We start from the raw sequence: 27,958 nt of genomic DNA on the forward strand, positions 1-27,958 counted from the left end.
CCAGGACCTAAGGTGGTTGGTTCAAATCCCGACGTCCCATATGGTCCCCCATGCCTGCCAGGAGCTATTTCTGAGCAGATAGCCAGGAGTAACCGCTGAGCACCACCGGGTGTGGCCCAAGAAACAAGCAAAAAGAAAATAATAAATAAATAAATAAATAACTGTCTCAGTGGTTTTGTGGCTTCCAGGTTATTTTTTTTCCTTCAGAAATGAGTCCAAGTGGCTCTTTCTTTCTTTTCTTTTCTTCTTTTTTTTTTTTTTTTTTTTTGTGGTTTTTGGGTCACACCCGGCAGTGCTCAGGGGTTATTCCTGGCTCCAGGCTCAGAAATTGCTCCTGGCAGGCACGGGGGACCATATGGGACGCTGGGATTTGAACCGATGACCTTCTGCATGAGAGGCAAACGCCTTACCTCCATGCCATCTCTCCGGCCCGAAAAATTAAAATTTTAAGATTACTGGGCAGGCAGGAGTACAGGGGTTCAGGCACTTACTTTGTAATGCAGTTGGCCAGATTTTATCTCTGGCACTACTAGAGGTCAGTTTTTTGGTTTTTTTTTTTTTTTTTTTTTTTTTTTTGGTTGTTGGTGTAAAGGAAAAGTTTCCCCTGGGTTTGCTAACTGCCCTGATCACCTACCCCCCTTCACAATTCTGGGAACTTAAGTTTCCCCTGAGTTTCCTGACTGCCCTGATCACTCACTCCCCTTCACAATTGTGGGAACTTGTAGACCCAGTTATAGTTTAACTTTCTTTCTGTTCCTACATGGTTTTAACCTGGTCATGTTAACCCTGTAAGCTTGCACCTGCACCTTGCAAAAATGTGATTGAGCAAATGCCAGATGTCATGTACTTCCTAAAGCAAATCAATCTACTGTACCTTTCTATTGTTTGAAATACTATATACAGCTTGTAAGCTCATGGCTCAGGGCTGGCAGATTCTGGCTTATGCTGAATTCTAGCACAGCCCCTGCATGCTTGTAAGAAAATAAACCCCCTGCTATTGCATGAGACTGTGGTCTTGATGTCTTTGAACGGCGCCATCATTCTCCTGGACTTAACATTGGGCCACACCCGGCATTGCTCAGGGGTTACCCCTGGCTGTCTGCTCAGAAATAGCTCCTGGCAGGCACGGGGGACCATATGGGACACCGGGATTCGAACCAACCACCTTTGGTCCTGGATCGGCTGCTTGCAAGGCAAATGCCGCTGTGCTATCTCTCCGGGCCCAGAAGCAGGTATTTTTGAGTTTTTGGTTTTGTGCTACATACACCCTGTTACTTGCTCAGAAATCACTCCTAGCTTGGGGAACCATATGGGACGTTGGGGATTGTCTTGGGTCAGCCACACGCAAGGCAAACGCCCTAGCACTGCACTATCGCTTGGGCCCCAGAAGCAGTTTTTTTTTTTTTTTTTTGGGTCACACCCAGCAGCGCTCAGGGGTTCCTCCTGGCTCTACAGTCAGAAATCGCTCCTGGCAGGCTTGGGAACCATATGGGATGTCGGGATTTGAACCACCATCCTTCTGCATGCAAGGCAAACACCTTACCTCCATGCTATCTCTCCAGCCCCCATGAAGCAAGTATTTTTGGGAAGAGTGGCCACACTCCACATCCAGGGGTTATTTCTGGCTAGGCACTCAGAAATCACCCCTGGTGACCTCAAGGACCATAAGGAATGCTGGGGATCAAACCCAGGTTGGCTGCATGCAAGGCAAACACCCATACTATCTCTGGCCCCAGAAAGGTTTTCATTTTATTTAACATCCAGGGACCAAAGCAATAGCAAAATGGGTATATGTGGCAACCTGAGTAGTCTCAGGTTCTAACCCAAGTTAGATCCCCAGCATCCCATATAGTTCCCCCCCCCTCACCGGGCATGCCCAAAGCGATTTCTGAGGGCAGAGCCAGGAGTAACCCTTAAGCACCATCAGGTGTGACCAAAAACCCAAAATAAAAAGGGGGGGGGTCGGAGAGATAGTATGGAGGTAAGGCGTTTCGCCTTGCATGCAGAAGGATAGTAGTTCGAATCTGGCATCCCATATGGTCCCGAGCCTGCCAGGAGTGATTTCTGAGAGTAGACCCAGGAGTAACCGCTGAGTACCGCTGGGTGTGACCCCCCCCCCCAAAAAAAAAAATAAAAATGAGGGCCCGGAGAGATAGCACAGCGGGGTTTGCCTTGCAAACAGCTGATCCAGGACGAAAGGTGGTTGGTTCGAATCCCGGTGTCCCATATGGTCCCCGGTGCCTGCCAGGAGCTATTTCTGAGCAGACAGCCAGGAGTAACCCCTGAGCCCCGCTGGGTGTGGCCCAAAAACAAAAACAAAAACAAAATAAATAAATGAAAATAAAAACTAAAAAAGAGGGGCCGGAGCGGTGGCACAAGGGGTAGGACATTTGCCTTGCATAGACTAACCTAGGACGCACCGTGGTTTGATCCCCTGGTGTCCCATATGGTCCCCCAAGCCAGGAGCAATTTCTGAGCACATAGCCAGGAGTAACCCCTGAGCATCACTGGGTGTGGTCCAAAAACAAACAAAACAAACAAACAAACATACAAAAACCCATCCCAACCGTAGCTTCGGACAAAACAGAATTTCTGGAACATTTGGAAGGTAATCTTTGGTGTTGTTCACTTTATTAGTAACAGAACTCAGTACAGGGAACAGAGCCAAACATGACAGGAAGGGGTTGTGCGAGGTGCCCATCACACACACATGGGATAGGCCCAATTCCAGAAAGAACCCTTATGTCCATTTCTCCCCAAGAGCCCCTCTATCTCTAACCTGGCCATATCACCCCAAGAAAGGTTGGCTTCCTATTACCTTTGCTCAGTGCTGTGGTTCCTTCCCATGATGTCCAGCCTTTACCTAGCCCCCTCCATTCCAATACTGAACCTCAAGCACCTCAGACAGAAAGAGAGATAATCCAGGGCTTTATTATACATAGACCTATTGGCTAAGGACAGTGGGGACATTCCCAGCTGATAGCAACTTCCTCCTTGCAACAACATCCTTTCCCCGCAGGGTAAGTTCTAGAAGTTTCCAGAGGAGAGAGAGTCCAAGGCTCTGTTACACATTGGAGCTGTCAGCTAAGGACAGTAAGGACATTCCCAGCTGACAGTGGCTTCCTCCTTTCGATGCCATTCTTTCCCTGCAGGGCCAGTTCTAGAAGTTTCCGCAGAGGCCGCTTTGGCAGAGAGATCTGTGCCTGAGGCAGAGAGATCTGTGCCTGAGTCCTCCTGGCTCCAGCTGAGAAGCTTGGGCGGAAGTGGCATGTCCCTTAACACTCCTCACTAACATCTTCCATGACTACATCCTGTGGAGCTTTGATCTTCTTCTGCCTTTTGGGCTGTGGTTCACTAGCCCTGCCTGGCTTAGGAGATGCTTCGACTAGGAAAAAGAAAAGAGAAAGTGGTAAGGACCCCTCAGCCCTCAAGAAATCCATCTAGGCTGTCCCTTCAGCCTACCCCTGAGCACCAGGTCTCACCATCCATGGCCGCTTTCTCTTTCTGAGAAAGTCGGATCTGCTGCAGGAGTTTTCGGCGCTTCTTCCCAGACAGAGTAATATTGGCACGGGCGCTGGACCTGAGGAGATGACAGAGCAGACAACCAGGTTACAGGCTGGGGAAGTGACTCCGTGGTACTGATATGGAAAAAGAGACCTTCACAAAGAGAAGGGAAAACTACCATATTTTCCGGCGTATAAGAAGACCCCCTAATTTTGCAGTTAAAACATAGGTTTAGGCCTATATTCACTGTATCAAGCAGAACGTTCCTGTGCTGCAACTGTATGTGCCACAGTGAGCCAATCACAACAAGCACAGGTTCAAAGGTTATACTGTCATAGACTTCCTCTCTGACTCTGGCCAATCTGAGCAGGCTTTTGACAGTGTAGATTCGGGTCCAGAACATTGTCTAATTGGCATGCATAAAAAGCCTGCTTGGATTGGCTGAGTTAGAAAGGCGGTCCGAGCAGTGATTGGTCCCTTATCATAGGCACCTTTTCTGGCAATTCCCTGATGGGGTCAGTTAATCTCCCATGAACCAAACAACACCCCATCCTCGGACCCTAGCACTGAACCACCAACACGGTTAGCTGGGTTTTGCCAGAAGTGGCCCCCAGATCTCCTGAGTACTGTTTGGGAGCCCCAAAGAAAGAAATTTGGAAACTCTGGCCTGATTTTTGTTGTTGTTTCGTTTAGCGGCATAATGAAACATTTTTCGGGATATACTCGGCATATAAGACGACCCCTGATTTTCAGTTGACTTTTTTTTTGTTTCAAAAGTCATCTTATACGCCGGCAAATACAGTAGGCCTGTTTTCCCTACTTCTCTCAGACCAACTAGGCAGCTGGAGAAAAAGAAAGTTTGCCATGAACTGGGGTGTGTGTGTGGACAGCCGTGAGATCATCCCCTGCCTCATAATTGCAGAATGGGCCAGGAGTGTCCCTAAAATGGGGTTGACCCTGCTAAGCAAGTTAACAGGCTTCTGGACACTCCTGCCTGCTGCCTACAAATGTCCTCTGCCCCATTATTCTACAGAACTCAGCTCTAGCCTTTGTTCTGGGCCTTGAAAAAAGAACGAGAACTTTGCCTGGATCTCACACAGGCATGAATAAACCTGGGGTCTAAAGCTTTGTGAGCGAACTTGGTGGTTGTTCCCAGCATAGCTGGTCATAATATCCCAACAGCAAAAGCATATGCCTTGCATGTGTGGGGACCCACCTGGATTTAGCCCTAGAACTGCATGTCCTCCCAGCCCACCCCGGCACCCACCTCCCAGTATGCATCCCACAGTTGATCCATCAATCAGACATCCCAGTGAACTTGAATCTTTCTGACTGTTGAAAGTCTTAAGATTCTTATCACAGGATAGTTTGAAAATCTGGGCATTAAATAAGTGAATCAAGGGCCCGGAGAGATAGCACAGCGGCGTTTGCCTTGCAAGCAGCCGATCCAGGACCAAAGGTGGTTGGTTCGAATCCCGGTGTCCCATATGGTCCCCCATGCCTGCCAGGAGCTATTTCTGAGCAGACAGCCAGGAGTAACACCTGAGCACCGCCGGGTGTGGCCCAAAAAAACAAAACAAAACAAAACAAAAAAGTGAATCAAATCTCTCTGTAGGGCCAGAGAGTAGAGCAGGTAGAGCAGGTAGAGCCTGGGACCAGCCCCATAATGTTCCCTGAGCACCACCAAGAGTGATCCCTGAGCACCAAGTCAGGAGTAAACTCTGAGCACTGCTAGATGTGGCTCCAAAACCCAAAAACAAAACAAATCCCTCCAAGCATGTAAGAATTAAGTTTCCTTAATACTGATCTAAACACAGTCCTTAGAATAGTGAAAGAATTAACTACAGATGTGGCTGGACTAATGGCTAGAATGGTGGAGGGAATGCTTTGCAACGTGGGCATCCTGGGTTTGAACCCCAGCAGCTCAAGGTTCCTCAAGCAGTCCTAAAGAATGATCTGGGTAGGTGGAGCTTTAAGAGAGTGATGGATCCTGACACTACGCAAGTGTGCCCAAAAACTTTACTAAAGACAAGGATCTGGGCCGGGGAGATAGCACAGTGGTAGGAGATTTGTCCTATACGCAGCACACCCAGGACAGATGGTGGTTTGAATCCTGGCACCTCATATGTTCCCCGAGCAGGCCAGGAGCGATTTCTAAGTGCAGAGCCAGGAGTAATCATGAGCGCTGCCAGGTGTGACCCAAAAACAAACAACAACAACAACAAAAAATAAAGAAAAAGGATCTGAGAAAGGGACTGTAAGTGGCCTCTGAACTGAGCCTTGGGTCTCCAGATCTGGTGTCCCCCGCAAAAAAAAATATTGCTAAGAACTAAGTTCAGATAATGCCACCCAAAGGTCACTGAGTTAAAAAATGACTTGATGTAGGGCCCGGAGAGATAGCATGGAGGTAAGGCATTCGCCTTTTATGAGGGAGGTCATCGGTTCGAATCCCGGGGTCCCATATGGTCCCCTGTGCCTGCCAGGAGCAATTTCTGAGTCTGGAGCCAGGAATAACCCGAGCACTGCCGGGTATGACCCAAAAACCACACACACACACAAAAAAAAATGACTTGATGGGGAAAATTTATCCTGATACATCTGGCAAGCAAAGTATTTCAAAGAGAAAAGGTCTCCTGGGACCAAAGAGATAGTACAGCTGGGAGGAGAGGGAGGTAGGGAAGGACAGAAAGTTTTCCCAGGGAAAAAAAAGAAAAAAACAAATAAAAGACAGAAAAGGTTTTCCCAGGACCAGAGACATAATAACTAGAAGTAAGGCTCTTGCTTTGCATATAGCTGACCCCGTTTAGATTCCCCATCACTACCAGGATCCTTTGAACACTACAGGAAGATTCCTGAGCACTGTGAGGTATGAACCAAATACTTGCCCACAAATTTCACATTGTTGTTTTTTTTTTTGTGGGGGGACACCCAGCGCTCGGGAGTTACTCCTGGCTCTAACTCAGAAATAGCTCCTGGCAGGCTCGGGGGGAGACCATATGAGATGCCAGGATTCAAACCACCGACCTTCTGCATGCAATGCAAACGCCCTGCCTCAATGCTATCTCTCTGGCCCCACATTATAACCTTCCTTCCTTTCTTTTTTTGGTTACACCCAGCAGCGCTACGGGGTACTCCTGGCTCTATGCTCAGAAAGTGCCCCTGGCAGGCACGGGGGACCATATGGGATGCTGGGATTCGAACCACTGTCCTTCTGCATGAAAGGCAGACGTCTTACCTCCATGCTATCTCTCTGGCCCCTAAAATATGTTTTTTAAGGGCCTGAGCGATATCACAGTAGTTAGGGACTTTGCCTGGCCCAAAACAGACCTAGGTTTGATCCCCGGCATCCCATATAGTTCCCTGAACACCGCCAAAAATGACCCTTGAGGGCCCGGAGAGATAGAACAGAGGTGTTTGCCTTGCAAGCAGCCGATCCAGGACCAAAGGTGGTTGGTTCGAATCCCGGTGTCCCATATGGTCCCCCGTGCCTGCCAGGAGCTATTTCTGAGCAGACAGCCAGGAGTAACCCCTGAGCGCAGCCGGGTGTGACCCAAAAACCAAAAAAAAAAAAAAAAAAAAAAAAATGACCCTTGAGTGCAGAGACAGGGGTAACCCCTGAACACTGCCAAGTGTGGCCCAAAAACAAAACAAAAAAGTTGTTTAGTTTGTCTGTATTTTTGGCCATATCTGGTGGTGCTGAGGTGTTACTCCTGGCAGGCTGGGGGTGAGGGTGGACCGAATGGGATGCTGGGGATCGAATCCATGTCAACGAGTACAAGGCAAAGAACCTACCAGCTGTGCTATCATTCAGGGCCCCCACTAAAAAATCTTTTTTAATTTGGGGGCTGGTTGCAAACTGAGAGACCAGTCTGGAATCCTCCTGCAAAGTACCCCATATCATATCCATGCTTCAAATACACCTCCTAGGGGCTGGTGGTGGTGATAAAAGGTAAGGCATCGGCCTTGCAAGCGCTAGCCTAGGACGGACCTCGGTTCAAACCCCGGCGTCCCATAGGTCTCCCCCAAGCCAGGAGCGATTTCTGAGCGTATAGCCAGGAGTAATACCTCCTTAAACCACAAATATCTGCATACATCTATAGAGACTGGTTCAGAAAAGGATGCAAGGAAGGCATTCCCAAGAGTTGAGAGGCCCTGAAATTTAGGAAATCCCTTGCAAGCGTATAGCCAGGAGTAATACCTCCTAAACCACAAATATCTGCATACATCTATAGAGACTGGTCCAGAAAAGGATGCAAGGAAGGCATTCCCAAGATTTGAGAGGCCCTGAAATTTAGGAAATCCCTTGCACGTCTTAGGGGATGGGGAGAATCCATCAAGTTGCAATCCCTGGCATGTAGTCTGTGTAGTGTAGTGGGGAGGTGAGGAAGTCGACAGGCAGCTGACTAAGGATTCAGGGGTGCCAAGCACCCAAAGAGGGGTTCTAACTAAGATGTATCCAAACCAGCACCGCCGGCCAGAGATAGCATGGAGGTAGGGCGTTTGCTTTGCATGCAGAAGGAGGGTGGTTCGAATCGCGGCATCCCATGTGGTCCCCTGAGCCTGCCAGGAGCCATTTCTGAGTGCAGAGCCAGGAGTAGCCCCTGAGCGCTGCCGGGTGTGACCCAAAAACCTAAAACGAAAACAAGCAAACCAGCACCACCGACAAGCATGTTTGCTGGTCCTATGCTAGGTCGGGTGGGTGAGTGAGCCTGGGGCGGGGTGGAGTGGGGAGAACCTCCTACTCACGCCCGCTTCTTGAGGTGGTGCTTCGTGATGAGCCCTTCGTCCACCACGGCCCCGACCACGCGGTGCTTGAGGCGCCGATCGCGGGTCAACACCCGCCGCCGCTTGAACAGCTTCTTCTTCAGCTCCTGCAGGGGAGGAAGACGCGAATCAGCAATCAGGCGCAGAGCGACCCCCGGGACCCTCGGGCCCACCCGTCCCATCTTGAGGGGTGACTAAAAAACCCCCAAGACCCCCAGCATTCCGAGGGGTGGAGTCGAAGCCCCCATAGTCACCGTCCGAGGCCGGTTGATCTTTCCTCCAGGACACCCCATGGCTGTGCGCTTACGAGAACTTCCACGTCCTGGCGCTGCCGCTCTACACTGCGCCTGCGTCAACCCGCCCCTTGACCCCCTGAACTAGCCAATCATCGTTTGTGTGGGCGGGACTTGCCACTATGCATTATATAAAGCTGCTACGGCCCGCCCCTTGACCCCTACACGAGCCAATCGTCGTTCGGGGGCGGGGCCTACCCCTGCCCTATATAAAGGCGCATGGGGGCAGCCATTGTTCTTTCTGGTGCGGCGACCTGGTAATGACAGTTGGGCCTGGGGTTGCTCTGGTTGCGGGCTTGGTGGTGGTTCTTGGCTTTGTTGGGGTTGGGAAGGGTTGTGGACCCTCCTTTTCTTGGCGGGCATCGGGGGTGCGGTCCCGATGCCCGTAATGTCCGGAGGTAGAGGGCAAGGGCTCCGTGCCCCTCGGCGTCATGTCTTCGGTGCCGGCGGTTTGCAATCCACCGGTTCTATCCTCAAGCGCCGGGACACCACTTGCAGATGAGAGCGAAGCCGAGGTTTAGGTTTCATTCCTATGTGACTATGAAAAATAGAACCACAGGTGCCGAGAGATTGCATGCAAGTGTGGGCAGAGTGCTTTGCATGCAGGAGGACGGTGGTTCGAATCCCGGCACCCCATATAGTCGTGTCCCACCCCAAGCCAGCCAGGAGTCATTTCTGAGCCTAGTAGAGCCAGGAGTAACCCCTGAGCTCCGCCGGATGTGACCCTAAATAAAAAATACATAAATAAGTGAACCCACAATAACCTTCTCTTTTAATTTCAGGCCTTTGGGAGTCGCCCCAGGAGCCGGACCCTGCGTGCCCCCTCTCCCCGTATCTATCGTTGCACCCAATAAAGACCGGTTGTTGGTACCTTCGTGGCCTTGTCTGTTCTTTGCACCCCGGCTGTCGTTGGGAAGTTGGATCGTGGTGTTCGTGACCCTTGGCTCCGATTTCTATCGCTGCAATGGCCACTTGGCCAAAGGTTCTTATGGGTCTCCGGATGGCAGCAGCGCTGCAAGGAGCGATGCTGGAGGTTGCACGTCGCTCCCTTTCTGGTACGCAGGGTGGAAGATTAAAGGGGTTCCTAAGATCACATGCGAGTATTGTGGGTCCCGGGGAACATTTATTTAGTCGTATTCCGTCTGTGGTTGAGCAACTCGGGTACCATGTGACATTCCCCATCCCACATACCCCACAGGCTCCCTGGCTGGTCGCTGCCTGGCAGACCTCCGCCTCTGGGATGAACTCCATGCCCAGTCACGTCGTGGCACAGACCACACCTTCGACTGGTTCTTTGGCTACGATGAAGTTCAGGGTCTTCTCCTGCCACTGCTGCAGAAGACGCCTGCAGCGGGACCAGCACGGGTGCTGGATGTGGGCTGTGGCATCTCTGGCTTGTGCACCGGTCTCTACACCAAGTGCCCATATCCTGTGGACGTGCTAGGGGTAGACTTCTCTCCCGTGGCTGTGGCCCATATGAACAGCCTTTTGGAAGGTGGCACGTTGTGTCCTGGGCACCCTGCTTCCCGCCTTCACTTTGTGCAGGCAGATGCCCAGAATCTACAGCCAGTGGCAACTTCTAGCTCTTTCGATCTAGTGCTGGACAAAGGCACCTGGGATGCTGTTGTCCGGGGTGGTCATCCTGGAGCTTACCGGCTACTGTCAGAATGCTTGAGGGTCCTACAACCCCAAGGAACACTGATTCAGTTCTCAGATGAGGACCCTGACGTGCGGATACCTGGCCTGGAGCAAGGTGTCCCTGGAAGGACTGTCTCTGTACAGGAACTTGGCCCCTTCAGGGGCATCAGCTACTTTGCTTACATGGTTCAAGGGCAGCTCAAAGACTAAGCAGCAGGTGTGTGCTGATAGGGGACATGCTTGTATGCCTTGGGTTTGACTCAGGCACCAAAAAAGACGGTTCTGGTTGGAGCTTATCTTCCACGCTGTAGGTAGACCAAGTAGGACCCAGGTTTGATTGCCTTGGTTGTGAAACTAGCAAGGAGTGATTACTGAGCAGAGCCAGTTAGTCCTGCGTATAGCTACATGTGGCCCCAGAAATGTATTTTCTCTCTTTTTAATTTTTGTGCCATTCCCAGAACCACTCCAGTTACTCCTGCTCTGCTTTCAGTAATAACTTCTGGCAAGCTCAGGGGAGACCATATGGGCCAGGGATCAAACCTTGGTTTGTCCTGGTTCAGCAGCATGTGAAGAGAATGCCCTCCCTCTGCTATTACTTCAGCCCCCAGAAACTCATTCTTTAGCAAACTGACCCTATAGTTTGGATAACTAGCTGGTTATACATGCTAAATAAATTCTTGGTGGAGATGGACCTTGCTTTGCACACAGTCAATCTAGTTTAAACTCCCAGTATTCCCTGAGCACCCTAAGGAGCAATTCCTGAGTGCAGAGCCAGAAGTAACCTATGAGTATTTCTGGCTGGTGTCTCCCAAAACAAATGGTCTGATGTCTGGGTTCATTGGTGTTATAGATATACATTTTTTTTGTTTTGATTTTTTGGCCACACCCGGTGATGCTCGGGTTATTCCTCAGAAATCCTGGCTTATGGGGGGACTATGGTACTACGGGGGGTTGAGCCGCAGTCCATTCTAGGCTAGCATGGGCAAGGCAGATGCCTTACTGCTTGTGCTCCAGCCCATGGGATTACACATCTTGATAAGTAAAACATTTAGCAAAGCTTGGGACAAAATACATTCTAAGTAGAGGAGGTACAAATGGTAATTCCCCACTCAAATATGAACTAGTAACACTTTGCTTTTGGTGTCACAACCAGTGGTGTCCTCTACCTACATTTTTCTGACTGCTCAAGGATAGCACCTGGCTGGGACTAGGGAACCATATGGTGCTGAAGGTTCTTTTGTTTTTGGACTAATTCCTGTGTTGAAACCAGTGTTGTCCATATGCAAGGCAGATACCTAACTCATTCAGATTTCAAGTTGTTGGAGCCTGCACTCAGCTCTAGCCCACTTGACTGTCCAGTTCCTTCCTATCCCCCCTTTCTTCTGACGGGAGGCCCGGGGGTGGGGGGGTAGCTTGATCCACACTCAGCATCACTCAGAAATCTCTCCTTGCAGGCTTGGGGGACCATATGGGGTGCTGGGGATTGAACCAAGCTGGCTGCATACAAGGCCAATTCCTTACCCACTGTGCTTTCTCTCCAGCCCCTTTATTTCAGGCCACAGCTAGATATAGTTTATAAACTCCTTCCCAGCATTGCTGGAGGGATAGTGTCATGGGGATTGGACCCATGCAGGCCAGCACCTACTGAGTTATGTAATCCAATGACCTCTTCTTGGCGCCTCATACATCAAAAATGGGAGTTTGGGGAGCTTGAGCGAAGCACAGCAGTTGGGGCATTTGCTTTGCACTCAGCTGATCTGGCATTGATACCAGTCATCCCATATGGTCCCCCAGGATGCCAGGAATGATCTCTGAATGTAGAGCCAGTGCACCACCGAATGTGGTCCCAAACCAAAAAGAATAGAAGTTTGGAGCTAGAGTTATGGTTCAGGCAAGGCCAACCCAGTTTCCATTCTTCCATTCCATTCTCAGTTTCCATTCCATTCCCAATACACTCTCCCGAGCCAGTCAGCAGTGATCCCTGAGCACTTTTTCTTCCCTCAAGAAAAAGATAACTCAGAAATTAAAGTTTTGTTTTTTAAATCGGTGCTCAGCGTTGTATTTTTTCTACTTAAGATTAAATAAAAAAGGTCCCTTTTTCCTAACGCCCTCTCTCAAGCGTCTGTCTAAATCAGTTGCCAGGAGAGGGCGCTCTAGAGTCCGAACGGTTCGCGGACCTCTCTAGCTCCAGCCCGGCCTCTTCTCTATGGTTCACTCCATAGGCCGCTCTAGCCGGCGCGGTGGGGACCGAGGAGACACCGGGCGACCTTTCTAGGCTGCAGGAGGTCGAGGAGGGCAACTCGCTGCTCGCCCGGCTATGGCCCTGCGCAAAGCCCTGATCCTGGGTGCACTGATGGGCACCGGGGCTGGCGTGGGAAGCACGCTCTTCGTCCTCGTTACCCCCGGAGAGCAGCGGAAGCAGAGGATGCTGCAGGTGGGGAGCAATCCAAAATCCATAGGGGAAAGGGGCTGGAACCTTCCCAGGGGGCGGCCCCTGGTTGGGGTTTTGGGATTTGGACTTTGCTTTCTTGCCCCTAGGAGATGCCCGAGCAGTCTGCCCAGCACCGGGACGAGACGACCAAGATCAACGCAATGGTCCTGGCCACCCTGCAGGAGGCGGCGGCCACGCAGGAGAATGTGGCCTTTAAGAAGAACTGGCTGGGTGGGAGATAGCACCCACCTGCCCTGGGCTGCAGAGCCAGAGGCCTATACCCCCTTTTCCTCCCTGGGCACAGCGTGGAATCCAGTCCTGATCTGGGGTGCTGCACATACCCACAGGACTTTATCCAGGTGGAGAGGCCGGGGCTGCCACTCTGCGATCACCCCCCAAAAAGGGTCTGCACTGACTGCACTTTTAGGGTACCTTGGGCCCTAAAAGACTCTCTGATCTTAAGGAAAGAAGCAATAAAATCCTGTTTCTTCTGCTGGAAAGTGGGAGTGTGAACCCTGCAGCCCAATGCCTGCAAAAGTGGTGAAAAGTGTGAGACCAGCTCTGTAGATCCTGCGATCACACTTTCAAACACAAGTTGAGGCCTGTGATTTGTTGGGGTGTACTTCAGGAAGAGCCGAATGCCTCTTGTTTAGAGATTGCACTCAGTATTCGGGGCCCACTCTGGCTGTGTCAGTTATGTCTAGGCTGGGCTGGGTTATAGATGTGCAGGCAGATAGTGCCAGGATCTAAGGCCTACAGCACTCAGTGTAAGGGCCTGACCTCCAGTTCTGTTTCCAGACTGGCTTTTTGGGGAGGAGGGGTTTGGGCTTCACCCGGTGGTGGTCAAGGATTACTCCTGGCTCTGAGCTCAGAAATCACATCTGCTTGTGGCTCTGTCGTTTTATAAAATGAGCCTAGTTTTAGAAAGAGGCATGATCTTGGGGCTTTATACTTTAACATGCTCTGGCTTTTTCAGGTGTCATCCTGAGGGACTCCCAGGGTGTTGCACAAGTGCGCTTTTTGACAGGCAATAAAATCCTGAGGATCCTTAAGTCTAAAGGACTTGCTCCTGATCTTCCCGAGGATCTCTACCATTTAATTAAGAAAGCTGTTGCTGTCTGCAAGCATCTTGAGAGGAACAGAAAGGATAAGGATGCTAAATTCCGTCTGATCCTAATTGAGAGTCGTATTCACCGTTTGGCCCGCTATTATAAGACCAAACGGGTTCTCCCTCCCAATTGGAAATATGAATCATCAACAGCCTCAGCCTTGGTTACATAAATTTGTGTATTCAGGCAATAAAATCATTGTTTAACTAGAAGGAAAAAAAAAAGAAATCACATCTGAGGGCCAGAGAGATAGCACAGCTGTAGAGCGTTTGCCTTGCACACAGTCAGTCCAGGACGGAGAGTGGTTCAATTCCCAGCATCCCATATGGTCCCCTAAGCCTGTCGGGGAGATTTCTGACCATAGAGCCAGGAGTAACCCCTAAATGCTGCCGTTGTGACCCAAAAACAAAACAAGGGGCTGAAGCGGTGGTGCAAGCGATAGGGCATTTTCCTTGCATGTGCTAACCTAGGTTGGACCGTAGTTCAATCCCCCAGTGTCCCATGTGGTCCCCAAGCCAGGGGCGATTTCTGAGTGTATAGCTGGGAGTAACTCCTGCGTGTTACCGGGTGTGGCCAAAAATAAGAAATAGATTCAGGACCATATGGGATTCTGGGGATTGAACTCAGGTCAACTGAGTGCAAGGCAGATGCCCTACCCAATATGCTTTTGCTCCAACCTCAGCCCTATTTAAGGCAAAGCAGTTTGATTACAAGATATAACTTCAAGAATATGGAATTTGGGGCCCGGAGAGATAGCACAGCGGCGTTTGCCTTGCAAGCAGCCGATCCAGGACCAAAGGTGGTTGGTTTGAATCCTGGTATCCCATATGGTTCCCCGTGCCTGCCAGGAGCTATTTCTGAGCAGACAGCCAGGAGTAACCCCTGAGCAACGCTGAGTGTGGCCCAAAAACCAAAAAAAAAAAAAAAAAAAAAGGAATTTGGGTTGGAGCGATAGTACAGCGGTAGGGCATTTGCCTTGCATGCAGGCAACCCAGGTCGGACCAGAGTTGGACCCAGTTTAATCCCTGGCATCCCATATGGTCCCCTGAGCCTGCCAGGTGCGATTTCAGAGCCAGGAGTAACCCCTAAGTGCTACAGATGTGGCCCCAAAACAAAACAAAGAAAATGGAAATTTCTAGAAAAGCCAAAAGTGGGGCAGAGCAATAGTACAGTAGGTGGAAAGGGCATCATTTAAGTACCTGCCAGGAAAACTTGCTGAGCAAGGAGCTAGGAGTTAGCCCAGAGTACAGTACCACCACCACCACCACCACCACCACCCCCTCAAATGAGGAAAGGCAACAGTATAGGAGATCGTGTCCCAAAGGGTGGTACCCCGGGGTGAGGTGCTATAAAAAACAGGGAATCAGGCTGGGAAATCTTGTCAACCTTGCACCCAGAGGACACCATTGTCTGTGCTTCCGAGTGAGGCTGGACTTTTGCCAAAGCATCTGTGGCCAGTATTTAGTCTTGCTGAAGCAGGTTTGGCAGACGGACTGGAAGGGGATAATGGAACCCAGCTTTGAGTCACATCTACCAACTTCAAGCTAGAAAAAAAACTGTTCTAGTTCATGTTGAGGGTTGTGGAAAAATGAACTTAGAAATTCAAATGTGGGGGCCAGAGAGAGAATATAGTAAGGAAGGCACTTGCCTTGCATGCTGCTGTCCTGGGTTCAATTTCTAGTGATACATGGGTTCTCAGAGCCCAGGAGTGAATCCTGAATGGTCAGGAGTAACCCCTAAGCACCACTGGCTGTGGCACGAAAACCAAACATAAATTCAAGTTTGTGTTTGGCCCAGAGCAGCCCATCAGTAAATGAAATGAGTGGACTTTTTCCTCCCAAGGTTTTCCTGTAGTTTCTGGTCCCGAGTCCAGTCACTCTCTGAGGAATGATAGCACATTTGATAGCACAATTGGGTGCATTCGTCCAACTTCTGAAGGAACCCCGTTTGATTGCTGGCATCCTATATGGTTCCCCGAGCCTGCCAGATGCAATTTCCGAGTGCAGAGCCAGGAGGAACCCGAGTGCTGCTGGTGTGACCCAAAAACCAAAAATATGTATATGTATGTATACATACATACGTATATATATATATTCAAGATAGAAGACAAAGGGTGTTGCAGCCCCACATCCAAGCCAACACCTCACTTCCCATCAGTGGGTGTAGTTCAGGGGCCACATTCAGGCTGCTTCTGCCTTGTTGGCTTTCTTTTTTTTTGGGGGGGGGGCACACCCGGCTGTGCTCAGGGGTTACTCCTGACTGTCTGCTCAGAAATAGCTCCTGGCAGGTACGGGGGACCATATGGGACGCCGGGATTAGAAACAACCACCTTGGGTCCTGCATTGGCTGCTTGCAAGGCAAACACCGCTGTGCTATCTCTCCAGCCCCTGGTTTTATTTCTTTTTTTTTTTTTTTCCGTTTTTTTTGGGGGGGCCACACCCAGCGTTGCTCAGGGGTTACTCCTGGCTGTCTGCTTAGAAATAGCTCCTGGCGGGCCCGGAGAGATAGCACAGCGGTGTTTGCCTTGCAAGCAGCCGATCCAGGACCAAAGGTGGTTGGTTCGAATCCCGGTGTCCCATATGGTCCCCGTGCCTGCCAGGAGCTATTTCTGAGCAGACAGCCAGGAGTAACCCCTGAGCAAAGCCGGGTGTGGCCCAAAAACCAAAAAAAAAAAAAAAAAAGAAATAGCTCCTGGCAGGCACGGGGGACCATATGGGACACCGGGATTCGAACCAACCACCTTTGGTCCTGGATCGGCTGCTTGCAAGGCAAACACCGCTGTGCTATCTCTCCGGGCCCCCCTGGTTTTATTTCTGTTTATTACACTGTGATCTTTCAAGCTATTCATGTTTCAGGCAACACTAATCCTACCACTTGTGTGATGAGCTCTAACAATGTTCCTTTTCCTACCCACCAACCTAACCTGCCCCCCTGCAGCACACATTTACTTCATATTGTTAAAAATAAAGGCAAATGGAATTATCAGACAGAGCTATGAGTCATTTTATGATAATTATGCTATTTCTCAATGCTGTTTCTAAAATCATTGAGGATCTACTATAATAGTGCTAGTTAAGCTGTGTTATTGTTTAGGCTTTTTCTTTGGGGGGGGGGCCACACTTGGCAGTGCTTAGTGTAAGGTTACTCCTGTTTCTGTACTCAGGAATCACTCCTGGCAGGCTCAGAGGACCGTATGAAATGCTGGGGATCAAACTCTGGTAGGCCACATGCAAGGCAAACACCCAAATGGTTCTGCTATTGCTCGGCCCTGTTTAGGTTTTTAGGTTTTGAGCCATCCATATTCAGCAGCACACAGAAGTTACTCCAGGCTCTGTGGTCAGAAATCTCAGGCTTGGGCCGGAGAGATAGCATGGAGCAGGGCGTTTGCCTTGCATGCAAGACGGTGATTCGAATCCCAGCATCCCATATGGTCCCCTGAGCCTGCCAGGAGTGATTTCTGAGTGTAGGGCCAGGAGTAATTCTGAGCATAGAGCCAGGAGTAACCCGAGCGCTGCTGGGTGTGACCCAAAAACCAAAAAAACGAAATTGCAGGCTTGAGGGACCATATGGGATGGCGGGGATTAAACCTGAGTAGGTTGCAATGCATGACAAATGCCTTAGCAGTGGTGTTTTGCTGTCCTCCCACCCCCATTTAGGTCTTTGCAACTTTTTTTTTTTTTTTTGGTTTTTGGGCCACACCCATTTGACGCTCAGGGATTACTCCTGGCTATGCGCTCAGAAATCGCCCCTGGCTTGGGGGAACCATATGGGACGCTGGGGGATCGAACCGCGGTCCGTTCCTTGGCTAGCGCTTGCAAGGCAGACACCTTACCTCTAGCGCCACCTCATCTGCAGATCTTTGCAATTTACCCATCACATTTGCTGTGATCCTACTGGGCTGATAGTACTCTGAAACTTGTATGTCTTGTGTGGCCACATATACAGCCACACGGTCCAGGAGCCTCACAGCCATTCTTAAAAATAGCATTTTAGGGGGGCCGGGCGGTGGCGCTGGAGGTAAGGTGCCTGCCTTGCCTGCGCTAGCCTAGGACGGACCGCGGTTCGATCCCCCGGCATCCCATATGGTCCCCCCAAGAAGCCAGGAGCAACTTCTGAGCGCATAGCCAGGAGTAACCCTTGAGCGTCACAGGGTGTGGCCCAAAAACCAAAAAAAAAAAAAAAAAAAATAGCATTTTAGGGCCCGGAGAGATAGCACAACGACGTTTGCCTTGCCGATCCAGGACCAAAGGTGGTTGGTTCGAATCCCGGTGTCCCATATGGTCCCCTGTGCCTGCCAGGAGCTATTTCTGAGCAGACAGCCAGGAGTAACCCCTGAGCAACGCTGGGTGTGGCCCAAAAAAAAACTAAAAAAAAATAAAAATAAAAAATAGCATTTTAAGGGGCCGGAGCAATAGCACAGCGGTAGGGCATCTGCCTTGCATGCAGATGACCCAGAAAGGACCCCAGTTCAATTCCTGGCATCCCATATGGTCCTCCAGCCTGCCAGGAGCAATTTCTGAGCACAAGAGTAACTCCTGAGAGCCACCGGGTGTGGTCCCAAAACCAAAAGAAAAATAAAAATTGAAGTTTTAGAGTAGAAGCCATAGTACAAAATGTTATGGTGCTTGCCTTGCATGTAGCCCACCAGGATTTGATCCCCAGCATCCCAGATGGTCCCCCAAGAACCTCCAGGAGTTATGGCTGAGTTCAGAGCTGGATGTGGCCCAGGAACAAAATTTGGTGTTCATGGGTTATTCCTGGCTCTGCACTCAAATCATTCCTTGCAGGTTTGGGGGGCTATGTGGGATGCTGGGGATCAAACCTGGGTCCTTCCCAGGTTGGCCACATGCAAGGCAAACGCCCTATGATATGCTATGCTAGCACTCTGGCTCCAAAAACCAAAAAATTTTAAATTGCTTGGAATCACTGGATATAAAACACAAAAGAAATGATGCCAGAATGTTTTGATATAAACTGCTATGACCAAAATAAAAGTTAAAAAATTAAAATAGGGCCAGAAAGATAGCAGAGAGGTAGGGCACTTGCCCTGCATGCAGAAGGATGATGGTTCGAATCCCAGCATCCCATATAGTCCCCCAAGCCTGCCAGGAGCGATTTCTGAGCATAGAGCCAGGAGTAACCCCTGAGTAACCCGGGTGTAACCCCAAAACAAAAAAAATTAAAATAAAGCAAATACCAAAAAGCATAGAGCTCATAAGAGATTGCTCAGTGCACAGAGCTATACTTTGTAGGCTAGAGACCCAACTTTGATCTGATATCCATGGTTACCCTTCCCCTAACTTCCTGCCAATCTCACCTGGAAATGGAGACCCTCCCACAGCTGGGAGGGATCAGTGTGGTTGGTAATTTAAGGGGTTGCCTGGGGGGGGGGGGTAGGGTGACAATTTTATGGTGTATCTTAATGTAGTAGCCTTTTTACAAACTGAATTTTTGCAGTTTATTTTTGCATTTTGCAAATATTCTTGTAATTTTGTTTAGGAAAGTTTAATGAAAATAACTTGGGATGTTCCAGTATAAAAATGCTTGGTTAAATAAAATGCTTGGTTAAAAATACTTGGTTAAGAATTTTAAACTACAGGTGTATTTTGCAGAAAAGTTGTTTATGGAAAAAGCTGATATATTTTTTCCCATCCCAAACCTCAAAAAGCTGATATTTTAATAACTTTAAACTTTGTTGCTTGCCTGGCCGGAGGTCAGGAAAATAAACTTTGTAACCTTGTCTCTTTTTTTTCTTTTTTTTTCAAAGAACCTTGAGATGTTATCCTTTTCCCCACTTCCTGCCTATTTCACCTTCAAAGGGAGACCTTCCTACAGCTGGGAAGGATCTGTGGTTGGTAATTTTTTTTTTTTTTTTGATTTTGGGCCACACCCGGCATTGCTCAGGGGTTACTCCTGGCTGTCTGCTCAGAAATAGCTCCTGGCAGGCACGGGGGACCATGTGGGACACCGGGATTCGAACCAACCACCTTTGGTCCTGGATCAGCTGCTTACAAGGCAAATGCCGCTGTGCTATCTCTCCGGGCCCTGCGGTTGGTAATTTAAGGGGATGCCTGGGGAGTAGGGGAGAGGCAGCAGCGAGAAAAGCATCAGGTAGGGAAGAGCCACAGGTTGGGTGGAGGGGCTGGTTAGGTTAGAAGCCAGGTGAAATATGCATTATGCTTTAGATATGCATATGGCCAAAGCTAAAAGTCTCCTAAAACTTCAACTGACTCCCTTGGGTCATTTCTTCGCATCCCCGCCAGGCTGAAAGGGGCTGCAGGCGCTAGGCCAAGGCCAAGAATGGCCTCACCATCTTCCACCATCCATGGACTTCATAATTAATATTTTTTGTTGTTAGTGATTTTTTTGGAGGGGTCACAGCCAGCAGCGCTCAGGGGTTACTCCTGGCTCTACGCTCAGAAATCGCTCCTGGCAGGCTCGGGGGACCATATGGGATGCCGGGGTTCGAACCACCGTCCTTCTGCATGAAAGGTAAAACACCTTACCTCCATGCTATCTCTCCGGCCCCCACAATTAATATTTAATACAACATCCCACAACTCCCTTGAGTCCTGAGCTAGAAATAGCCCAAGGCCCTGCTTCCTGATGCCCCCATCAAAAACAAACAAACAAACTTTAGTTTTTGAGGCACTGAAGCAATAGTACAGAGAGTTAGGGTGTTTGCCTTGTACGTGACTGACCTGAGACAGATGCGGGTTTGCTTCTCAGCATCCCACATGGTACCCGAGACTGCCAGGATTAATTTCTGAGCCCAGAGCCAGGAGTAACCCCTGAGCGCCACCAAGTGTGGCCAAAAGAAAAAAAAAAAAGTAGATTTGAGGGCCGGAGCAATAGCATAGTGGATAGATAGGGCGGTATGGTCCTGAGCCTGCCAGTTATTTTTTTGAGCTCAGAGCCAGGAGTAATCATTGAGGGCCACTAGATGAGGTCCAAAAACCAAAAACAAAGTAAAAAAGGATTTTGGCCCATAGCTAGTGGTGCCCAGGGTTTACTTTTTTTGTGTTTTGTCTTTTGGGCCACACCCCTTGACGCTCAGGGGTTACTCCTGACTCTGCTCAGAAATGGCTTCTGGCAGGCTCGGGAACCATAAGGGATGCTGAGGATCAAATCCAGCTTCCATCTATGGCTATGTGCAGGGCAAACGCCTTACTGCTGTGCTTTTGCTCCAGCCCCCCCAGGGTTTACTTCTGCCTGTGCACTCTAGGATCACTCCTGACAGGTTTGGGGAACTCGGGATTGAACACACATCAACTGCATTCAAGGCAAATGTCCTAACTTGTACTATCAGTCTGAAACCTGTTATTTTTTAATCTAAAACTCAAAAAAAGACAAGAGTACAGTAGGTGGAGCACTTGCCTTGCATGTGACTGACCTGGGTTCAGTCCCAGCACCACGTGGGGTTCTATAAATACTGCTAGGAGTGATCCCTAAAAAGAGACTGAAGAAAAGCCTGAGTGTTGCTGGATGTGGCCCAAAATCAAAAGGGAAAATATTTCAAGGCTGCTACACTTGAGTAGTGATGAAGGTGTAAATGCTGACATGAGAATTGAGGCTTCCCTAACTGCTGGGTGATGAAGGACACAAATGCTGGGGGGAGTGTGGAGGGTTTGGAGTGCTTGGGGACTGAAGCCACGGCAGCAAGAAGTGCTATGCAATGCAGCTAGGCTGAGTCCCCTGCCCAAAAACAGACTTAGTCTGGGTGACCCTGAACCCAGTGGCCTTTTTTTTTCTCCCCCACATTTTTGCTTTGGAACATGCAGTGCTGAAGATCAGATTAACTCTCACCAGCCTTAACTGGCCTCTTTCCAGGGCATAGTATGAGGAAATACTGGTGAAGCATTGGATATCGGCACTAAATGCATCCTCCCCGGGTACGGACAGGCTCTACTACGGCTGTCTGGTTGGACAAGTTGTGTGCTTGGTGACCCAATGTTGAAGACAGGTTCCCAGGGCCACGTAGAATATATTGAGGGCTGGAGTGCTTTGTTTTGCATGCAGGAGTCTGGAGTTCCAGCATCACTTGATCCCTGAGCACCACCAGGAATGACTTCCAAAAACTGAGCCATGATTAGCACTTGAGAACACTGGATATGACACTTGCACCCCCAAAATAAGATCAACCTGGGGCTCGAGAAACAGTACAGAGGTTAAGTTACTTGTCAAGGGCCCAGAGAGATAGCACAGCGGTGTTTGCCTTACAAGCAGCCGATCCAGGACCTAAGATGGTTGGTTCAAATCCCAGTGTCCCATATGGTCCCCCGTGCCTGTCAGGAGCTATTTCTGAGCAGACAGACAGGAGTAACCCCTGAGCACCGACGGGTGTGGCCCCCCCCAAAAAAAACAAAACAAAAAAAAGTTACTTGTCAAACAAACATGCAGCTGTGTGGAGCCAGAGAGACAGCACAGTGGCAAACAGCCGACCCAGGACCTAAGGTGATTAGTTCGAATCCTGGCTTCCCATACGGTCCCCCGTGCCTGCCAGGAGCTATTTCTGAGCAGATAGCCAGGAGTAACCCCTGAGCACTGCTGGGTGTGGCCCAAAAACCAAGTCAAAACAAAACAAACATGCAGCTGTGAACCTGGTTTGAACCCTGGCACCACATAGATCCCAAGCAGGAGTTGGTAGAGATAGCATAATGTTTTGCTCGTGAGCCTGGGTTCCAGCCTCAGGACTGCACAGTGCTCAGCACAACTAAAAGAAACATCCATGCAGAGTCTGAAATAGCTCCCCCTTTTTTTTTTTGGGGGGGCCGCCATATCTGGTAATGATTAGTAATTATCCTTGACTCTGCATTCAGGAATTACTCCAGGTGGAGTGCCAGGGGTTGAACCCAAGCTGGTCACAAGCAAGGCCAATGCCCTACATGTTGTATTATTATTGCTCTAACTCCTGGAATAGGCTAACCACTGCCCCCGCCCCACCACTAAAAATACTCCAAAAAGAAAGAGAGGAAAGGAGTCTCTATTCTAAAACCCTTCCTGGAGTCAGGCCAGGGATATACTCAGCAGTATAGAACTTACCTGCCTCGTGTGAGGTACCAGGTTCCCTTGCTGTAACAGATGCCCTCCATTAGCTTCTTCATGTTTCCTCCCTCCCAGCCATTCAGGAAGGAGTCAGGCAAGTACAGAACTCAGAGAGTCTCTTTATTAGGAAGACATCAGTGCTTTATCAAAGATGAAGAGGTCAGGGAGGGATGGTGGGATAAAGGCTTCTCTCAGCTGGGACATTTCTTGGCCACAATGAGGACAGCAGAAGGCACAAGTCCTGGAGAAGAAAGCTAGAGTTCAGACTCAGTTCTCACAAATACTCTCTTCTTTCTTGGGCGGAACATGCCCAACGCACCCAATCCTGTCATACCCAGCTCCTGCAGGGGCCGCTCCATGTCGGCCTCAGAGAAGGCCCGCCGGGGAAAGCCACTGAGCAGCTGCACAGGGTCCTGGCCACCCCCAGGCTCCTCCCCGCGGTGTAGCTCCACATAGAGCCGCACAGCCGCCAGCTGTTCCCGAGCCCGGAAGGTCTGAGTCAGGGAAGTCCCATCTGGCAGCCGGACCTAGAGGATGAAGGAGATACTCCAAACTGAGTGCGGCGATTGGAATGACAGTACAGCAGACAGGGTACTTGCTTGGCACATAGCTGACCTGGGTTGAAGCTCTGGCACAACACAGAGTCTCCTAAGCATGCCAGGAGTGATTCCTAAGTGCAGAGCCAAGAGTAACCCCTAGGCACCACCTGATGTGGCCACAAAACAGAGAAACAAACAAAAAAACTGCAGTGTCTCAAGAAAGGACAGGAGATATATAGCAGCAGGTAAGACTTGCCTTGCACATGACCGACCCAGGTTCAGTCCCCAGCATCCATTATGGTCCCTAGAGCCCAGCCAGAATGACCCCTGAGTGCACAGCCAAGAGCAACCTCTGAACATGGCCTGGTGTGGCCCAAAGACCAAAACAATAATAACATCAGAAACACCAATCTGTTTAAACTCTGCCTTCAAGCACCAAAATAGGGCTGGAGAGAGAGTAGAGTGGGACACTTGCCTTGCAAGTAGCTGGCCAGAGTTCGATTCCGGGTGTCCCATATAATCCCTTCAGCATACCAGGAGTAATTCCTGAGTGCAGAGCCACGAATAACCAGGTATGGTGGGGTGGGGGAAGACTCACAACTCCCTCAAAACTTAAGAGACAAGATTTTAGAAAGAAGTCTAAACATGGGCCAGAGAGATAGCCTTGCACTTGGCTGACCCAGGGTGGACCCGAGTTCAATTCCCTGCATGGCATATGGTCCCCCAAACCCACCAGGGGGGATTTCTGAGTGCAGAGCCAGGAGTAACCCAAGTGCCGCTGTATGTGGCAAACAAAACAAAACAAAAAACGAAGTCGAAACATCATGCAAATAAATGTGTAATATATAAAAAAATATGCTCGCTTCAGTAGCACATATACTAAAATTGGAACGATACAGAGATTAGCATGGCCCCTGTGCAAGGATGACACGCAAATTTGTGAAGCATTCCATATTTAAAAAAGAAAAATATCAATAAGTACATTGAGTACACAGAAAACTGCTGAGCAAGGGCAACAATATGGATTTTGGGGGGGCAGATGGGACTCACACCTAATGATGCTGGGGGTTACTCCTGCACTCAAGAATTTCTCCTAGCTGTGCTCAGGGAATCATAGAGGATGGTGGAGGATCAACTCTGGATCAGCAAGTGCCCTCAGTGCTGTGCTATTTACCCTGGTCCAAAGAGGAAGTCTATGGATTAAAACCAAACTCAGGCAAGTGAAACTTGATCTCTTCCCTAAGAGCAGAGGCAGGATTTCAAGGCAGCTTGAAGTCTTGGCAGAGGGAGCAGAGCTGAAAAAAGCTTAGCACTGGCAGCTGAAAGGCCAACAAAGGGGTCCCAGCAACCAGACAGTAAACCAGCCAGTACCTGTATGCGACACTGGTCATATTCCCGCTTGGTGGGAGGCTCCTGGCTTGGAGAGGATGGAACAGGACCCGGCTCGGTTGTTGGTGGAGAGGAACCCACACCACCACCATACTGCAAAGAAACCCTCGATTAGTGCTCCTGGCTCAAAAGAAACACCTCGAATATTTTCCAACACAAACTGGGAAAGGGGATTTGTTAAGAAGACCACCAATTCCTGGCCACACCAGCATCCACCTCAATAACCTACCTTCTTGGCTCTCTCTGCCTTGTCTCTCTCAATCTTTTCTCGGACTCTTTGTCTAAGAAGCAGACAGAAGGTAAGCAAGTCAGAGGCTGGCGCAGATACCCTATTCCCTTTCTCCTCTCTGATGCCACACTCCCCACCCCAACACACAGACCTGGCTGCCAACTCTTCGGCCTTTTCCCTCTTCCGCTCCTCTGCAGCCCGGCGCATCTCATCTTCCTGTAGCCGCTGGCGGGCAGCGGACAGCTCCTGCCCTTGTCTCCGACGCTGCTTTTCCCGTTCCAAGGCCTCCCGCTCCTCTCTCTCCTCACGCTCCCGCTGCTTCTGAGCCATCAGTTCCAACATTCTACAGTGCAGAGGGGAAAAAAAAGGAGCAAGAGACAAGGCCTCGTAGGGGGAGCTGATAACAAGGGCCCGGGAAAGAAAACTCAGGGAAAAGGGAGTGCCGAGAGAGAACAGAGACAAAACACGGACCAGAAAGGACAAAGTGAAAGTGACGGACTTGGAAGTTTGTCTGAGCAGTTCTGTAAACTGGGGAGTGGAGAAGGACCAACAGAAATGCCGAGCTAGGGGTCAGAGTGATAGTACAGCAAGTACTACTGGCCTTACATGCAGCCAAACATTTTCAATCTCTGCCACCCAATATGGTGGCATATTGCTCATACTCCAGAGCAAGCTAGGGGTAATGCCTAAGCCTAGAGCTAGGAGTGAGCCCTGAGCACTGCTAGATGAAACCCAAAAGCCAAATAAAATAACAACAACAGCAACAAAAAAGAAGAATCAGGCTGCCAAGCAGTCAAAGAGTAAAACGAGTAAAAGCACTTGCCTTCCAGGGTGCATTCAAATTAGATCCCCGATACTCCATATAGCTCCCCCCAGTCCACTTTGAATGACCCCAAGCACCACTGAGGGTGAACCCCATGCACATATTCCCCCAAAGATGCTAGGCCTCTCCATACTGTACCTCTTTGTCTGCTCTTGCTTTTCCTCTTCACTCAAACTCGGTTTGCCTTCGCCTGCGGGCGACCCAGGTCCTGCAAAAAGCAAAAAAGCAACCGCTACATGAGATTCTGCTCAGGATTTCTGGACACCTCCCCCTAAAAGAAAAAAGAAAAAAAAAAAACCGTGCACGGTCCCTCTGGGGACAACCTTCGGGCCCACTCTGCTCCGAGGAAGTGGGTTCTCGGCCCAGGACGTGTCCAAGGGGGGTCACGAGTGGTTCATCCACATCAGGATCATCTTCGTGCTCCATCAGCCTGGAGGGAGAAGAGGGAGAAGTGAGAGGCGACGGGGGAACCCCCCCCCAACAAACACACAGGGAGGACACCCCCAACACACACACACATAGGGAGATGTGAGGCAAGGCAGGGATTCCCCAACACACACCGCAATTCTCATCCCCCCAAAACCCAAGCTGGATGCACACACACACACAACACGGAGATGTGAGGAGAGACGGGGACCCCCCAACACACACAGGAGGACCCCGTGAACACACACAAACACAGGGAGAATCACCCAACATACACACAGGGAGATATGAAACGAGGCGTGGATCCCCCCCAACAAACACTCACCCCGCTATTTTCATCCCCCCGGGAAACCCAAGTCACACACACACACACACACACACACACACACACACACGAGGATGTGAGGCGAGGTGGGGCCCCCCCCAACATATACAAACAGGGAGGACCCCCCAAAACATACACACCCCGCAATCCTCGTCCCTCCAAAACCCAAGCCGGGCACACACACACACACACACACAGGAAGATGTGAGGCGAGGTGGGGACCCCCTAACATATACATACAGGGAGGGGACCCCCCCAAACACACACCCCCCGCGATCCTCGTCCCCCCAAAACCCAAGCCGGGCATACACACACAGGAAGATGGGAGGCGAGGTGGGGACCCCCCTAACATACACACAGGGAGGACCCCCCCAACACACACGGACACCCCGCGATCCCCGCGCGGGCCCCCCGTCAGGCCTCTCACCAGTCCATGGCGGCCTCGATGCCCTGGTGGCCGGTGAGTGCGAGCGCCTTCTCCCTGCGGGAAAGAGCGACGTGAGCGGGGCCGGGGGCAGCGGAGGAAGTCGGGGTTCGGGGCAGCGGGAGGAAGCGGGGTTCGGGGCTCCTTACGCGCGCGCCCGGGGGAAGCCCATCTCGATGAGGCTCTCCAGGGCCGTCAGCTCCGCCATGGCGCCGGCACCTGCGGGGACCGAGACGGACGAGGGGCGACACGACGCCCCACCCGGCTCCGCAGTCGCCGCCGCCGCCGGACCCGAAGGAAAGCCCCGGCCGCCGGAAGTCGCCGCTCTGTTTGGGTCGCGTGACCGGAAGTCGACGGGCGCCGCCGGGGGCCAAAAAGCTTCCCGTCGCGGACAGTCGCGGAAAATGACCTGCAGGGGGCGGGGCTTGGAGGTCCCTGAGCTAGGCCGGTGACACTTGCCCGCTGTCCACCGGTTCGAATCCCGGCATCGCGTATGGTGCCCCCCCCCCCCCACTCCCGAGCCTGCCGGGCTGGGATTTCTTGAGTGCAGAGCCAGCAGTAAACCTTCAGCAATGCCGGGTGTGGCCCAAAAACCAAAAAATAAATAAATAAATAAATAAATGAATAAATAAATAGATAGTGGGGCAGGAGAGATAGCTTGAGGCATGGAGGTAAGGCGTTTGCCTTGCATGCAGAAGGTGAGTGGTTCGAATCCCGGCATCCCATATGGTCCCCCGAGCCTGCCACGAGTGATTTCTGAGTGCAGAGCTAGGAGTGACCCCTGAGCACCACCCGATGTGGCCCAAAAACCAACCAACCCATCAGTCAATCAATCAATCAATCAATCAAAAAGTTGTTTTTCTTTTTTTCACAATTAAAAGGTCATGCTGCAATTATGAATGCCTTGCCTCTTTTTTGTCTTCAGTCTGGAATAGGATTCCTTACCTAGTTTTATTTAGATGACTTGGATTTGTAGACTATTTTATTTTATTAAAATAAGACTAGGTGGGGCCAGAGAG

General features: G+C 50.3%; 4 protein-coding genes and 2 non-coding genes across 6 annotated transcripts; 4 read left to right on the forward strand and 2 right to left on the reverse strand.

The window, feature by feature from the left end:
* Positions 1-3,208: 3,208 nt before the first annotated feature.
* C9H11orf98 (chromosome 9 C11orf98 homolog) lies at positions 3,209-8,579 on the reverse strand. Its single transcript, XM_049779936.1, has 4 exons — positions 8,523-8,579; positions 8,251-8,375; positions 3,483-3,580; positions 3,209-3,385 (listed from the first exon to the last, which is right to left on the reverse strand). Exons 1-4 carry the CDS (start codon positions 8,559-8,561, stop codon positions 3,276-3,278), a joined length of 372 nt encoding a protein of 123 aa, XP_049635893.1. The 5' UTR covers positions 8,562-8,579; the 3' UTR covers positions 3,209-3,275.
* A 324-nt stretch (positions 8,580-8,903) lies between these two features.
* Positions 8,904-9,052, forward strand: LOC126019246 (small nucleolar RNA SNORA57). Its single transcript, XR_007498980.1, has one exon. It is a non-coding gene; the product is annotated as a small nucleolar RNA SNORA57 (small nucleolar RNA).
* Positions 9,053-9,404: 352 nt separating this feature from the next.
* CSKMT (citrate synthase lysine methyltransferase) lies at positions 9,405-10,420 on the forward strand. Its single transcript, XM_049779902.1, has 2 exons — positions 9,405-9,616; positions 9,760-10,420. The coding sequence occupies exons 1-2, from the start codon at positions 9,526-9,528 to the stop codon at positions 10,407-10,409; spliced, it is 741 nt and encodes a 246-aa protein (XP_049635859.1). The 5' UTR covers positions 9,405-9,525; the 3' UTR covers positions 10,410-10,420.
* A 2,023-nt stretch (positions 10,421-12,443) lies between these two features.
* Positions 12,444-13,130, forward strand: LOC126017902 (ubiquinol-cytochrome-c reductase complex assembly factor 3). Its single transcript, XM_049779964.1, has 2 exons — positions 12,444-12,633; positions 12,738-13,130. Exons 1-2 carry the CDS (start codon positions 12,517-12,519, stop codon positions 12,870-12,872), a joined length of 252 nt encoding a protein of 83 aa, XP_049635921.1. The 5' UTR covers positions 12,444-12,516; the 3' UTR covers positions 12,873-13,130.
* A 9,753-nt stretch (positions 13,131-22,883) lies between these two features.
* UBXN1 (UBX domain protein 1) lies at positions 22,884-27,157 on the reverse strand. Its single transcript, XM_049779875.1, has 9 exons — positions 27,089-27,157; positions 26,943-26,996; positions 26,088-26,194; positions 25,903-25,972; positions 25,093-25,284; positions 24,942-24,993; positions 24,695-24,805; positions 23,119-23,311; positions 22,884-23,025 (listed from the first exon to the last, which is right to left on the reverse strand). The coding sequence occupies exons 1-9, from the start codon at positions 27,145-27,147 to the stop codon at positions 22,976-22,978; spliced, it is 888 nt and encodes a 295-aa protein (XP_049635832.1). The 5' UTR covers positions 27,148-27,157; the 3' UTR covers positions 22,884-22,975.
* Positions 24,179-24,282, forward strand: LOC126019889 (U6 spliceosomal RNA). Its single transcript, XR_007499500.1, has one exon. It is a non-coding gene; the product is annotated as a U6 spliceosomal RNA (small nuclear RNA).
* Positions 27,158-27,958: the final 801 nt, after the last annotated feature.

The sequence above is a fragment of the Suncus etruscus genome, chromosome 9 (assembly GCF_024139225.1).
Source record: "Suncus etruscus isolate mSunEtr1 chromosome 9, mSunEtr1.pri.cur, whole genome shotgun sequence".
In the NCBI taxonomy this organism is placed as follows: Eukaryota; Metazoa; Chordata; class Mammalia; order Eulipotyphla; family Soricidae; genus Suncus; species Suncus etruscus.